This window comes from Alternaria arbusti (assembly GCF_024043155.1).
Source record: "Alternaria arbusti strain BMP 1465 chromosome Unknown scaffold_3, whole genome shotgun sequence".
Taxonomy (NCBI): domain Eukaryota; kingdom Fungi; phylum Ascomycota; class Dothideomycetes; order Pleosporales; family Pleosporaceae; genus Alternaria; species Alternaria arbusti.
In genome coordinates this window covers 611,568-626,738 of record NW_026249943.1, presented here as the reverse complement: position 1 = coordinate 626,738, position 15,171 = coordinate 611,568, and the positions used below count along the sequence as shown (strand labels likewise).

Sequence of the window (15,171 nt, the reverse complement as noted above, 5' to 3'; positions counted from 1 at the left end):
CGCCATAAAATGCCATGCTAAACTCACTCTCCCACCCCATCTTTCCCTCCAACCACCCATCCTCCTCCTCCCCATCTTTAATTCCTATCTTCCACCCCTACCTCCCCTACCCGCCGCCCCCGCAGCAGGCGTCCTCCACTCGTCCTTAAGCACCCACCTCCCCCTCTGCGCACTCCCACTCTTCTCAAGCGTAGCAATCAACTTGAGCATCTCTTTGAACTCCTCGTTCCTCCCCGGTTGCGCCCGGCAGTAATGATCGAAATGATCAACCAGCATACGGCTGGGTACCACGCCACCGTGGGTAAGCATAAAGTCGCGGATCATCTCTAGCATGCGGCGGCCACGGAAGGTTTGCGGTGTTGTGGGCGCGGAAGGTGTGGAGCCGCGGGATGAGCTGGCAGATGTCGGTGCGTTGAGGGTTGTGCCAGGGTTGAGGAGCGTGGGACGGCCTTGTCGGGTGGCGAGGTTGTTGAGGATGGATGTTGATGAGGGGGCACCGCCGCGTCCTCCGCCTCGTCCACCTCTACCACCGCGGCTGGATGGCATACCGCGGGATGCGTCTGGACGGCCTGCTTCGCCAAATTGGCCGGTCCATGTTGGTGTGCCGGCGGGCACGTTTCGCGCTTCTTGCATGCTCTTCTTGAGTTGCTCGGCTGCTACGGCGGCTTGTCGCTTGGCTTCACGTTGGATGTAAGCTGGGTCGGCTTGAACTTTGCGTTTTCGGCCGCCGGCTGTGGAGTTCATGATGGCATCGTGTTCGAGGACGGAGTGCACTCCTGTTTTGGCGAAGATGGTTGACATCAGACGGGAATCTGTTGGGGGTTTGTCGGTGCCGTCTTCGTTAGTGGTAGCAGCAGCATCCTCACCGTCGGAGACGGGGGCTTGGAAGGCTTCGGATCGCGAGATGCCTTTCACTGCGGCGAGGTCTTCGGCTCCTGTAGCATCTGCCGATGCCTCTGCAGTCTTACCATCCTCTTCGAACTTGACTTCTGATCCACGGAATAGGTTGCCTGTCTCGGTTTCACCCTCAACGTTCTCAACACCGAGCGTGAATAAGTCATGCAGATCGCTCATCTGAAACGACTGTCGCTGCTTAGGGTCTTTCAACACCTTGTTCGTCAAGAACTGCTTGAAAATCTGACGATGGTAGATTTTCTCTTCGATTGTGCCTGCAGACATCAGCCGGTATATTTCAACCTCTCGCTTTTGTCCAAGGCGCCATGAACGCTCTCGCGCCTGTATGTCGGTCGAGGGATTCCAGTCCGGGTCGTAGATGATGACGCGATTGGCACCTGTGAGGTTGACGCCAAGACCACCGACCTTCGTTGTGAGGAGGAAGACATGTAGATTTGGGTCGTTGTTGAACTCGTCAACAAGGTTCTGGCGGTCCTTGATCGGTGTCTCGCCGTCCATGCGACGCCAGTTGATGTCGGGTAATTGACTGACGAACTTCTGCAGGATGTCCAACATGATACGATGCTGAGCGAAGAGAAGGGTCTTGTGTCCGCCCTTCTTCCACAACGACAGCAACTCCTTGACAACCTGCATCTTGCCAGATTTATTGGGGTTGCCATAATCGAATCCCAGCTTCTTTGACAGGGTCTTATGCTCCGTCAGATCGGGATGGTTGCAAATTTTGCGCAAGAAGTCGACACCGTACAGCATCTGGCGCTTGCCGCTCGCAATTGACTTCATGTCTTCCGACGCTAGGAAACCCTCATATGCTTGTCGCTGCTGGCGCGTGAGCTTACAGAAGAGTACCTGCTCTTTCTTCTGTGGCAAATCGGTTGCGACATCGACCTTGAATCGCTGCAGTAGGTAGGGGCTGATCGCATCCTTGAGAGTCTCAGCACACTGTACCGCTGTCTCAAACTCCAAGTTCGAAGCATTTGCGTAGCCACCACGCTTGATCGGAAATTCGAATTGGTTGCGGAAGTTTACCAGTGTGCCTAAGCGCATCGGGAATACAAAGTCGAAGAGCGACCAAAGCTCTGTTAGGTTGTTCTGCATCGGCGTGCCAGAAAGAATGATACGATTGGGCGTCCGCAACTCCTTGCAGTGGATCGTGATAGCAGTGTTCGGGTTCCTAATCTTGTGGCCCTCGTCTAGGATGGCGCATTCCCAGTCAGTAGGAATCAAAAACTCAGAGTAGGTCTGTAATCCTGAATACGTGGTGACAAGGACATGGCCGTCTCGCTTGACCTTCTCGAGGATCTTCTTAGCAGCCTTTCCAGCGCCAGTCAAAGTATTGTCGTAGTCGCCATAGTTTCGAAGCTCAAGTTCCCGCTCCATACGATCTTCTCGGTGGGTGTCCAACATCCCACTACCAGACGTGTGTAGGATGGAAACTCGTAGCGCAGGCCACCAGCGGTGAAACTCATTGACCCATTGCTTCATGACCGTCGCGGGACAAACTACGATGACAGGCTTGGTGAGTTTCTTGGAGTAATGAAGACCGGCAACGAAGCCGATAGCTTGAATGGTTTTACCCAAACCCATCTCATCGCCAATGATGCCACCAACATTCTGCGAGTACAGCTCCCAAAGCCACTGCACACCGGTCTTTTGATAATCGAACAATGCCGGGTAGATGTCTCCCGGGATGCGAAATCCGCCATCGAATTCAGTGTCAGCTTCAGTAGGATGAGGCTGGTAGCACTCTTCTTCATCCTCCTCATCTGCGGTTGCCTCACCACCATTGGCCTTGGCCTTTCTCCTAGCAGCTGCGCGGCTCTTGGACCAAGTCTCTATACGCTTCCGATACAACCGCTCATTGCCATCGTCAACGCCTGCTAGATCTTCGACGACAGCGTCTTGCGCAGGAGCAGCCTTTGACTTCGTTGTTTTCTTGCCCTTAGCTTTGCGCTTGCGACCAGTAGTCTCTTCTGTGTATGAGTCGTCTTCGTCCAGGTCATCTGGAAGCTCGTCCGACTCATCCAGGGTCGCAAGCTGGCGGTCCGACATACCAGGCTCGAAAGCATCGTCTGAATCAGGATCCGTAAAGCCCGGTGCTGCGCTCGATTCGCGCGAACCTACGGTATCGCTAGCAGGAGTGACCTTTCGTCGCTTCTTCGAACGGGCTGTAGGTTTTGGGCTCGGGGCCTCTGAACTGGATTCGACGTCTTGGAAGCCAGGCTTCATGAGGTTGCGATGTGACACTGGCTCTTTCGCAGTTTCGGTCACCATGTCCTCTGCCTCAGCATCTAACATGACCTCACCCAGCGTCCCTGAGTCTGGCTGGTCCTGCGCCAGCTTGGAGAAAGGCGTGATCTTGCCTGTGCGGATGAGCCACTCTCGCCGGCTCTCGTTGGGTAAAGGACCCTTGGAGCCTTCCTCTGCTGCTTCTTCCACCCCAGGTGCTTTGTGACGATCGTTGATACGCTGTTGTATACCATCCATCTCCTGGTCTAGGCCATCGATCTTGTCCCGATACGCTGCGATCTCGCCACGGAGTTTGGCTTTCTGCGTGTCTAAAGCTGGTAGAGCCAGACGGTTCTTGAGCTTCTGTATAGCAGCTTCCGCTCGCTTTGCTTCACCCTCGAGCTTCTCTATGCGCTTCTTGTCGCGTGCATCGGCCTGCTCGGTCATCATCTGGTCCGCCTGCCTGCCAATATCGCGTTCCAAGTCATCCTGCGCTCGTGTGCCAGTCGTGAGCATCTTCAACCGTGCCTCTTCGTCGGCATCTGATGGTATTTCCTCTACTAATTCTTCCCCACCATCATGCATGGTCGCATCGTTCGAGTTGTCTGGATTGGTGACGGTGATCTCAGGCGCGGTGGCGAGCGCAGCGTTCTCGGAGGGCGACGACATGACAACAGTTGTCGCAATCTAAGAGGGCTTCGAAAGCGGTTCTATTGGCACCGGGAGTCTCGAGCGGGATTTGAACCGCCGTGCGTGGTGTGCGTCGGATTACTCGTGGGTAGGAGAATTCGTGATGAGTTGCGCCGAAGGCAACAGCGGCGGGTCGAGGATCGTGAAGCGGAAAAAACCAGCACTAGAGACGTGAGTGAGCCATCACGGGTCAGCAGGCAGTTCGCGCATGAGCTGTGACAAACAGCGTCGAGGTGAAAACGTCGTAGGCGACAGGCGCGACCGTGGTTGACAGCTGCACTTTCACTCGAGGCGATGATATCACTAAACGCGCTAGTTCGCGGGCAGCTTCCGCGGTATCGCGTCGCTCCTACTCTAGCAACCTCACAATCCATCTGACATCGCACCTCAAGAACACCTTCTCTGGAGCCTGTGGTACTACAACCGACAAGCTCATCTCATCGATTCAGGAACGTTCTCTATTATCAATAATGGCGTCGACCTCGTAGTTATCGACGTCACTGGGCCCGTCTTGATCCTTTCGCTTCATGTGGCTCACCACAAGCCGTGTTCATAACACCGTGCCGTCTCACTCAGGATTGTGAACTAATCGCGATCCTTCAATTATCGTCTATTGCGGCTCTGTCAACGGTGCTCTGGGCGCCCGGTTTTCCGGATTACTATTCCATCACAGCGGAGATGGAAGCCACAGCCCAAGAGACGGCAAGATCGATCCTGTCAATCTCCACCTAACCGCCCACGATCCAGCTGACTCGCTCAACACCATCTCATCGTAACGCCTTGCTTCCAGAACGCATTCGCAGCAGATTCAGGTTCTAAACTTTCTCCTTGCGGTATTACTCGCGATCTCCTTCCATATATATCATATTCGGACCTTTCACGATTCACGTTCATGCGGACGGCGTTCAGCCCTATGCAAGTCATGGCACCGGTGTCTTATCGAAGAAAGCCACTGTTATTTCGCCTGCGCACGCTGGATTCTGCGCCCAAACCCCGGGCCTCAACATTCCAAGCTGACCTTGATTGATCCCTGGTGACACGGTGAACGGTTTCCTTAGTATTTTCTCTCCCCCTCACACATGAAAGTCTCTATGGGATCGGTCTCACATGGCAATCGCTGAAGCCCGCGGTAGGTCGCTAAGGCCTGCGTCTTCTTCAGACTACCGAAGTAGCCGGTAAATATACAGTGGACACCCGTTTCAACCCCAAGTCACGAACATGGCACGCCTAGCAACATATACAATGTAACGCGCTGAGTGCAAACTCGCCATCTACACATCGGTCGAATTACGTCAATTCAGGGCAGGGGACAAACCGATATAGAAGCGATAAAGGTGCACAGAACATCAAAAGAGCTGAGATCAATATCTGGGCTGCTATCCTGTTGGGGCCAGTTGAGGCAGGATCAATTGAGTTGGCGGGTTGTCTGAGGCGGCGACGGCCCAAGCTTCACTTTGCAGATTTATCCGTACCCTGCCAAACACCTGGCGCGTAAATGCTACTGAGATGAATGTCGCGTGGTACGGTGCGGGGAAGCAGGGACAATTTGACAGCTATGCAGCACTGCTCACATCGGTTGGTGTTGCATAACCCTTGGTCTAACATTGTCTGCCGGCACTTCCCCGCCACACCGTTTGGTCAGCCTGGGCGACGCGACTCATCACCCGCCCAAATCTGGACAGTCTGAACCTGACTCGGATCCTGATGTGGGACTCCCGCCGATGCATGATTGCGTTAGAGAACGCCGTCTTTCGCGCGATTGGCATTGTGGATATTGCCGTTGATGTTTGATAGTCAGTGGCTGCGGCACCCCTACACATCATCATGAGTATCACCTCCACGGTTTCTTTTTCCTGTCAGCATTCCATTCCGTTCGTGTGAACGGATTCATCGTCAAGCTCCAGAACCGTTCTCGATGGCCCCTCATGGCCGACTTTCTATCATCTTGGCTTTTGTGCTTACCTCCATATCGACCGTGGTTGTAGCGCTCAGGTGCGTCGACCGTTCGCAACCCTGATCGCAACGTTGGCTGACAGTTCAGATTCTACACCCGGTATTTCTATGTTGGAAAGCTCACGTCGTCCGACTGGGTCATGCTTCTGGCCCTTGTGAGTGTATACTCGCTCCCTGTGCTGCTATTGCTAACCAGAACCAGATCGCAACTTGGTATGAACGTCTCCGCGGAACCCAGGGGAGCTGAAATGACTCATTTATTCCTAAATCTAGGCCATCAGTGGTGGTACATTGCTTCATGATCCATTTCCTCGATTATAGCCATGTTGTTGTAAGTAGCTACCAGCTGTTGAATGACTGTGGTGTAACATAGCATAGAAAGGCGAATGGGAGACCTACAGACCCGTAATCACAGGCTCGCTGCTATCGATTTGGCTATATCGAGTCAATTTCATCCTCAATCTTTGTCTCATCAAGACGTCGATATTGCTATGTACGTTATATGCCACACAATTCCAGGGATGAACACAGAGAGCTTCGAGTACAACACAAGTGGCTGCGATTGCGCGTCGAACGGCCATTCATTTGCCCATGTGCTTTCAATATTCCTCGGAACGCTCACTTCTGAAGGATCTACTCGGCTAACAGAATCGACTTAGTTTACGATTCTATCGCCGCATCGAACAAACGCTTCCAATACGTCGTCCGTGTACTCTTGGCCATCACAGTCTCTGGAGGAGTATCCATGATCATCGCCTCCATTCTCATGTGCATTCCGATCACCGATGCGTTCGGATGGGATGTTTGGTATCGAGCATGGGTCCTACACATCTTCGACGCTCATTGTTACAACCCAAATCCATTCTGGCTCTTCAATGCCATCTATAACCTCGTCACGGATGTGATCATCTGGACGTTACCGATATTGTTCTTCTGGAATCTTCCGACAATGCCGCTGAGACGCCGTCTTGAGCTGATAGCCATCTTTTCCGTCGGTATCATGGCCGTAATAGCTTCCGCCCTTCGGCTTTACACTACAATTTTCTGGCTATCCGACTATGAGCAGCAAGGACTGACTACAGCAGATCTTTTGATGTGGAGTCAAGTGGAACAGCACGTCGGTCTCATCTCAGCCTCCGTACCATTTCTGCGACCACTCTTCCGTAGAGCGATGGTCAAGGTGAGGAGCAGAGAGCAGCCCAGCCCAGGTCCCGGAAGGCGCTTGGTCGGAGACGGCACACCAGAGTGGACTCCTGCCATGTTCAGGACGCCGATCATCCCATCGCCTAGTCCAACATTTAGCAGGTGTAGCCGGGAATTTAGGCCACCGCGGGGCGCACTCCCGCCTATTGAGCCTACGAGTACGTCAACATGGGGCTCGACCATTTGGGATGGATCTCAGGTTCGGCAGGTGCTTCCAAGCTGATCTGTCGGTCATTGGTAGACCCGAAAACCTATTCAAGAGCGAAAGAGGCAGACCACCGAGTTCTCAAGAGAGAAAAGCGCCACCGCATGTGTGTGGAGCTCCTTGGTCAAGTAAGGGCAACGGTTGTTCATTCACTGTCGGGAATAGTCTTACACCAAGTTCTGAACTAGGCAATTCGCTCTCCCGAGCCACTCCAACACCTCAACGACACCACGATGTGTGCTCTCATAACTTTCGCACCTACAACACTGACTGCAGACGGCGTGGCCGATGCCTGTGCTGCGATGCCATGCGTACTTGCACCTCCGCCTAAACCAGCACTCGATAACCTTCCCATGGAGCTCATCAGCAACATCGTGAAGTTTATACCCGGTTCGCCTGTACGCGAGCTACTTGCGTTACGTCGGACCTGTCGCTTCTTTCGCGCAGCCGCCGCCTATCTGCTTTGCCCACGTATGAGGCGCAGGCTCAGACACATTCGAGTGCTGATGACAAAAGACGGCTTGACAGCGCTTCTTGAGATCACGTCGGTAATTCATTGGCGAGACTGCATTCAATGCGTTGAATTTATCGACCCTGGAGTGGACGCCATAAGGGAATACAAAAAAGGAGATCGAGACAAATGCCACTGGCTCGGCTATACCGTGGAGTCAGCCAGATTTCGGGAGATCCAGAACAAGGTACGTCGTACATCTAGGACGGGCTCGGATCTAGGAGAGTGCGCTCGTCCCCTTAGTCAAGTTGTTAGGAGTCACTATGTGCTAACGGAGTTCAGATTACACCTGTACGGCAGCTATTCTGGGCTAAATACGCCCCGGTTCTTCTCAAAGAGATCTTCTCCGCGTTCAAAACTATGGAAGGACTCAAGGAGATACATTTCGGGTCGAGAAGTAGCGCTCATAAGCCGTTACCGCGTTCAGAACCTTTCATCATGAGTATAGGGTTCGACTACGCCCATACTAATCTTGCTCGTTGTCTGTTCCAACGTATCTACAACCGCGAGATTGGCACCTACATTTCCGCTGGACACATGCGCTTGCTGTATTGGATATTGTTGGACACAGGCTTCGACAAGGAAATTATTCACCTGAATATGCGCAACCTCACCGGGACTGAACGATTGTCCCTACCAGGAGTATGGCCATACCTAGATCACCCAAGTTTTCAGAAACTCAACTTCGTAGATGTGGACCACGCGCATCCGGTGGACAACATCAGGGCGCCTTCGACATTGAGACTCGATCCGAAGTATGAGCGTCTCAACTCACGCCCAATATGTTGGACCATCAGCGAACTCCGCCTCGTCGGCTGCAGGACAAATTCCAGCTGCGCAGTTGATTACCAGACCTTCTGTCTCCTCGCCAAGTCTCGCTTTCCTCACCTGATCCGGCTCGACCTCATCGGATACGCCGTCACCAGCGAACAGCTCATACCCTTCTTCCGCAGAGTTAATTCTACAACGCGGGAAGTATTCTTGGCTAGCATCCATCTGACTTCTGGTAGTTGGAAGACGGTTCTTCGAGAAATTCGCGCTTTCAAGCGACTGCGTGAGACCAAATTCAAGACTCTATCGGAGATGAAACAACAGTATTGGAATGGACGCTTTGCGAAACTTGTAGTAATCCCATGATGGTAGGGCCGATGATCGTGATGGGATTCCTTGTCTGGAGAGATGGCTTGAGTACATGTCGGAAAGGTGTGGATGGTGCTGAATATAACCAAACAAATAGCTACACTGAATTACCTCATGACTACAACCACATGCCGATGTCAGATGTCGAGTGACAACGCGGACGGGACTTAGTACATCGCCGTACTCGTGGTGATGTGATTCGTCGGGCCGACCGCGTCATGCTCTCGCGATGAGCACTGCCGATGCCGTCCAGTCATGCCGCAATTCTAGAAGCCTACCTAGGGCGAGCGACTTTATCAGCCTGCGGTGGGCTCACCGTGACACGATCCACAGTCGCCTTGCAGGGCGGCGCTGGTGTGATGTGGAAGCCGGGGACACTCGAGCCGCTGCCGAACAGAAAGCTCAGCAGGCGGTGAAGGCCAGGGGCGAAGGGTAATTGGCCTGGCGCGTCTTCTGGGCAGGCACTAGTGCATTTGCGCCCACGCGTTGGCCGCTCGGAACTGAGTGAACCTTGGGTGGCAAAAGTGGTACGAACGTCGATCAGGGCCGCCAATCTCCAATTTAATCCGCCTCCTTTGCTGCTGCATCTGCTCTTCTTCACTGCAGCACCTCCGCCAATCGCTCCTTCACCACTCTGCAACCTGCAGTCGTTCCTTCGCTCTACCTCTGCACACTGCACCCGCTCTTTGTTTTTACTGCTGGACATTGAGAGCAGCCACAATGTACGCCCGATCCCGAAGTACCCCGAAGTACCCCGAAGTCGCATACCCTAGATACTAACAGATGCCAGGAACAACGCAACCTCTCTCCTGACGCCTATGGCGCAGGACACCTACTGGGGCTCCTTTGAGGAGATCTCCAAGTACAATGTGCAGCTCAACTACCTCGAGAAGATGTGGATGGCCTGGTACGCATGGATGGGCAACGATGTCCTAGCGACAGGAATCATGTCCTTCGTCTTCCACGAGCTCTTCTACTTTGGACGCGCGCTTCCTTGGATCATCATCGACTGCATACCCTTCTTCAACCGATACAAGCTCCAACACGTACGTCCCTGCGATTGCACAGCTTGATGCGACGATAGCTAACTTGCCGCAGCAAAAAATCCCCACTACCTGGGAACAAACACAATGCGCCGCCCTGGTCCTCCTATCCCACTTCACCGTCGAGCTTCCCCAGATCTGGATGTTCCACCCCATGTGCCAGTACTTTGGCCTCCAGACCTCCGTCCCCTTCCCCAGCATCTACAAGATGGCGTACCAGATTGCCATCTTTTTCGTCTTCGAGGACGCATGGCACTACTGGATGCACCGCGCCATGCACGCTAGCTCCTTCCTGTACAAGAACATCCACAAGATCCACCACCAATACTCTGCTCCCTTCGGTCTGGCCGCCGAGTACGCCTCGCCCATTGAAGTCATGATCCTCGGCTTCGGTACTGTCGGAGTCCCAATCGTCTTCTGCGCCATCACCAAGGACCTCCACATCTTGACCATGTACGCGTGGATCTGCCTCCGTGTGTTCCAGGCCATCGACGCGCACAGCGGCTACGAGTTCCCATGGAGTCTGCACCACTTCCTGCCTTTCTGGGCCGGCGCTGAGCACCACGATGTTCACCACGAGAAGTTCATTGGTAACTACGCCAGCAGCTTCAGGTGGTGGGACCTGCTCTTCGACACCGAGGCTGGTGCTGAGGCGTCCAAGAAGCGCCGCGAGCGCAAGATGGCCGCTGCCAAGCTCAAGAAGGCCAACTGAGCGGTCTTTGCTCGCATGTTTACAATCTTTGACGAGTGTTTGTCGGTTTTAGCCACACGCTTGATGGTTGGGAGATGGTAGAACCTCTTCCGGCTGATAACTACCCACACGCTTCGATGCGGAGCTGGTATGAGACATGGCGTTTTGGGTATAGGAAACTGCAGCCATGCATATTGGTCGCGGTAATAGACAGTATGACAGTATGGACCCTGGATAATGGGTGGCAGAGAGGTGTTTGTAAATAGGAGCTGGGTCATTATAGAATATCTACCTAATATTATCATCACGGTCGTTACGTTGAACGTTAACCTACTCTGTTACTTTCCGATTTCATTTCATTTAATGAGTACAGAGATTCAGGACGTGAAGACATGTGCGACGAAAATACAGCACGCCGAACGTACGTTGGTGAACGGTGAAGAGGCCCCTGGTGATAGCGCGGAACGCCGTCTTGGCGCGGTGAGTCCTGGCGCGTCTGCATTCCGAGCTCATCAACTTTCTTTAACCTTACGAAACCGCGCAATCACCTCCACCACCCCAAGACGACGGCGCGCGAAGAGACGGCATCATGAGCTCCGGGCGCCCTGTTGTCCACCAGGACTACATTGCAAAAATCCGATACTCGAATGCGCTGCCTCCTCCACCCTGTCCGCCAAAGCTGCTGGACATCCCCAACACTGGTCTTTCGAGCGGTCAATACACATCAGCGGGCTTTGCGTCAAGACTGGCGCGAGAGCAGTCGCTGAATATTGAGGCTGATGCTGAACTGGGAATGCCCATCGACTTGGTGGGTATCCCCAAGGTATTCGATGGAGACGAGTCTGGTAAGAGCGAACCCGTGGCGCAAAGCCCTCGCAGCGACTGACGCGTCCAATAGCTATCCAGGCGATGCCTCACCCGCCACCGCTCAGTACAGCAGACAGGGCGCTGATGCGACCGCCGAACCAGCTAGGCAAGACGCAAACCAATGCCTCTGGCGCGACTTTCCTGCGACGAACCGAATATGTCACCTCAAGCACAACCGGCGGCTCCAAGTTCGAGTCCAGTAATTCGTCCAACACGATGCGCCTGCGGAGGAAGCGAAAGCAGGTAGAGACCTCATTAGACGATCCTACCAACATCGCGAGACACATCCTGAAGAGCTTCAACATCGCGTACCCAGCAGATGCCTACAACGGCCAAGACGGCGCCGAGAACATCAGGGCAGCGGAATCGACGCCCGAAGAGCGACTAGCCTGGAACAAGCCCAAGAACCCCCGGAACCCCAACCTGACCCTCGTGGACTCTTACCCACTCCTCCCAGACTGGGACGCCATGCCCGACACCGGCGGCTACATGGTATTCAAGTTCACCGCACCCCCGATCAACAACCCGCTCGACCCATCCTACGACCCGCGTCTCGACGTCGCCCTCCTCCGTCCCGCTGGCCAAACAATCCAAGATCAAGAAAAGTACATGGAAGACCGCGAAGCCCACCGCATGGACCCCACAGTCCCTCCCCCGATTCCGCGCTGGCAATTCGAATACTTCCTTCCCTCCGACAGGAACAAGGTCCGCGGCATCAAACGCAACTTCACGACCCACGACCCCACAAACGAAGCAGACATCGATTTCGATATCGCCGAAGACGACGAGGGTCAGCCGCGCAAATGCTTCAAATACGATAACGTGCGTACGTACGAGACGAGCCAGCAAGTCGGTGACCCCAGCGATACCTACGGCGACGTTGTTGCGCTTGCGCTGCATGACCCGGAGAAACATGCGAATGAGCCGCTGCGTGACAGCAAGATGCAGCGGGCGGCGTACTTTTATCCGATCACTCAGAGGACTCAGTTGAGGCCCAGGAGGCCGGGCAGGATTGACATGACGGAGGAACAGCCGAAGGTCGATATTATCGAGGCGGCGGGTAAGGAGCCCGAGAGCTTGGAGAGGAGGGAGGGGTATAGGAAGAGGGCTGAGGGTGCGGAGTAGGTGGATAAAAGGATGGGAAAGGAAAAGAGAGGGAAGAGGAAGTGCGATTGCTCCTTCTCATTGTTGGAGTTGGAGTCGCATAGCCAAGGTCGGTGAGCATAAGTTGAGATTGAACCGGTTTGGTACTTATCATCAGCGTCGGCGTTAATTGAGGTACAGAGATGTAACAACAGATATCGTGGGCCAGGCTATACAAAGGAGGAGTTCCTCGACATCCGTTTCTTCTTCCTTTTCTTCTACACCAAAAGTCCAAAAGGGTATCTCTTTGGTCTGTCTTCATCACCCATCTTATCCGTCACATTCCACAGGAACATTCACTCTATCTCCACGTCACTTTATGAGGGCGACAATCACTCCGATCAAAGCCAGCACGACGCCAATGACGGTAGCGTTCTCTTTTATGTAATTGAACCGTCTTGCAACCCAAGGTCTCTCAACATGTTTGGATCGAGGCGGTATCGTCTGTGTCTTGTAGGGATTCGGGTCGAATGCGAGAGGAAGGGTGTTGGCGCGTCGGTGTTTAATATATGTAGGTAATACGGTGTCCATGTTGACTCGATGGACTGCGTTGGTGGTTGAAGAAGGCATGGCGATGCGATATGTTATAGTGCTAGTAGTTGGCTATTGGGGGTTAGCGACCTAACATAGCCAATGAAATCTGGAGACTTAACTGTATGGAGTGATAGAAGTAGAATTGGACTAATCCTCCTTTGAATATTCTGTAGTCAACTGTAGAATGATTCAAAGTTGTAATGTTGTTCCCGTAGTTTCGCACTGAGGGTGAGTGGCATGGGCAATGAGAAGGCACACTAATACCGTCTAGCGCCATGTCTAAACCTTCTCAGCGCTTTTGTCCCCAATAGTAGTAGCACATCGTAGCGAGGCTGGAGCCAATGGGCGGGCGCAAGAGGTGAGGCGCAGCGGGACCCTTTCGCGACAGGCTAACATACGTTTGACCGATCTTTGGTAAACCTCCGTACATTGTCCGACCACGAAAGAGTGCTACTGCAAGGTTTTCGTTTTTGCGTTATGAGTACACCGACGCGAGATCCAAAACCAAACGTGAAGAGCTACAGAGATGTATGTCCGCCCTGATCCTACCTGTTGCTTTCGTCGAGAGGTAGCAGATTCACGATTGGACGAAGTCGTTGACATGCGCAGAGCTAAGTCTGCAGTCGCGCTTGGTTGCGCCTGGCAGCATCCCAAAGTTCCTGGCGCCATACCTCGCGAATGCGCATAAGTATTTCGCGAGGTCTGCAGACGCCATCGCTGTGACAAAGAAACTAGCCGTTGACTCTCTGACACTACCTATCGCATGGTTCTTCTACATGATCGTGGTATATCTGGACGCACGCGGACTTTCTTTTCTTTCCGCACAAGTTGTATTGGGTATCTTGCTCCATCTATCTTAACAATAGTCCTATTCATTACACTCCACGGGTACTCTTTATTCATAACTCTTTCTGGTCTATCTCGATCTCCAATTTAGTCTACCACCAACCACGGGGAGCCTTTATGGGGACGTTCGGGATGCCACTGTCTTCAGTCGCGCACGTCCCTTGGCACAAGATAGATGCGACACTACTTAGTTGCTCAAATCGTCTCTCCAACGTATTTCACTTAACCACAACAGCAACGATAATACCAATGATGGTTCCAAAGACGGTAACGCAGAGCGCCGCTGCGGCAATAACAATTCCAATGACAGGCGCGTACCTCTCGACATGAAGAAACCACGTTCGCTCTGTAAGTCTGGTCGGAATGGCAGCTCTCGTCCTCGAGGCTATTGTGCGATTGTCGTTATTAGGCGGTACGCGATGTGTAGGCAGCGTGGCATCAGTGTTGACTGGTTCAGCTAACTCAATGTCGACATCGTACTGATCCGCCGCAGTGGGGGTGGTAGAGGGGGAGGAGGACATGGTGATGTTGGTCAAACTAGGTACGGTGGCTTAGTATTGATGCCGCAGCCAATTAGAGAACAGCAAGCTAAACTACATACGTTGATGCTAGCGAATTGCCATAAAGTTGCGCAGTATGTTGAGCAACGGGACTTAAAGGTAAGGTTAAAAGTGTTATTCTGTGGACTTTTGTATCTACGTCCTTCGACACTCGCAGCGGGTTGTTGAGGGTTAAGACCCGAGGTGTTGCGACTCTGCATCATATATCATAGAATATTTAAAGATGGGTTGGAGTGTGTTGCCCTGGCTGATCGCTAAGAAAGCCAAGTTTCAAGGTGTCGGATTGCCAAGAAAGCCAAGCTGTAAGATGCATGACACTCGGAAATCTGATTGGGTAGTCACATTTGCTTCAAGCCACCAGCATGCACGGTCCATGCCATTATCATACGCATCGTGCATGTGGCGTTGGCATTCTTCGGGGCTATCTGCCAAAGACGCACAGTTCGTCCTGTCATGCCCACTTTGGTTAAGTGTACAGATCCAATTGGCTATTCGAGGCTCGGTAGAACGTGCAGCCCACGCAGCTGCCTCGGTCCCTGTCGACCGGTAACCCGCTTGCTTGGCAGAACCATCCGAATGAAACGTTCACTTCCATAGATCAATAAGTCACGCATGACCTCGCGCCAGCCATGTAGATGCTCGAG

The 15,171-nt window shown here is 53.2% G+C and overlaps 3 protein-coding genes across 3 annotated transcripts; 2 read left to right on the top strand and 1 right to left on the bottom strand.

Moving 5' to 3' along the window:
* Nucleotides 1–84: 84 nt before the first annotated feature.
* J4E86_002831 (uncharacterized protein) lies at nt 85–3,810 on the bottom strand (the record flags this gene model as incomplete). The annotated part of the gene is made up of 1 exon (XM_051443388.1): nt 85–3,810. One exon carries the CDS (start codon nt 3,808–3,810, stop codon nt 85–87), a length of 3,726 nt encoding a protein of 1,241 aa, XP_051304883.1.
* Nucleotides 3,811–9,563: 5,753 nt separating this feature from the next.
* Nucleotides 9,564–10,598, top strand: J4E86_002830 (uncharacterized protein; the record flags this gene model as incomplete). Its single annotated transcript, XM_051443387.1, has 3 exons — nt 9,564–9,582; nt 9,627–9,889; nt 9,942–10,598. 3 exons carry the CDS (start codon nt 9,564–9,566, stop codon nt 10,596–10,598), a joined length of 939 nt encoding a protein of 312 aa, XP_051304882.1.
* A 568-nt stretch (nt 10,599–11,166) lies between these two features.
* On the top strand, nt 11,167–12,569 carry J4E86_002829 (uncharacterized protein; the record flags this gene model as incomplete). The annotated part of the gene is made up of 2 exons (XM_051443386.1): nt 11,167–11,422; nt 11,476–12,569. 2 exons carry the CDS (start codon nt 11,167–11,169, stop codon nt 12,567–12,569), a joined length of 1,350 nt encoding a protein of 449 aa, XP_051304881.1.
* Nucleotides 12,570–15,171: the final 2,602 nt, after the last annotated feature.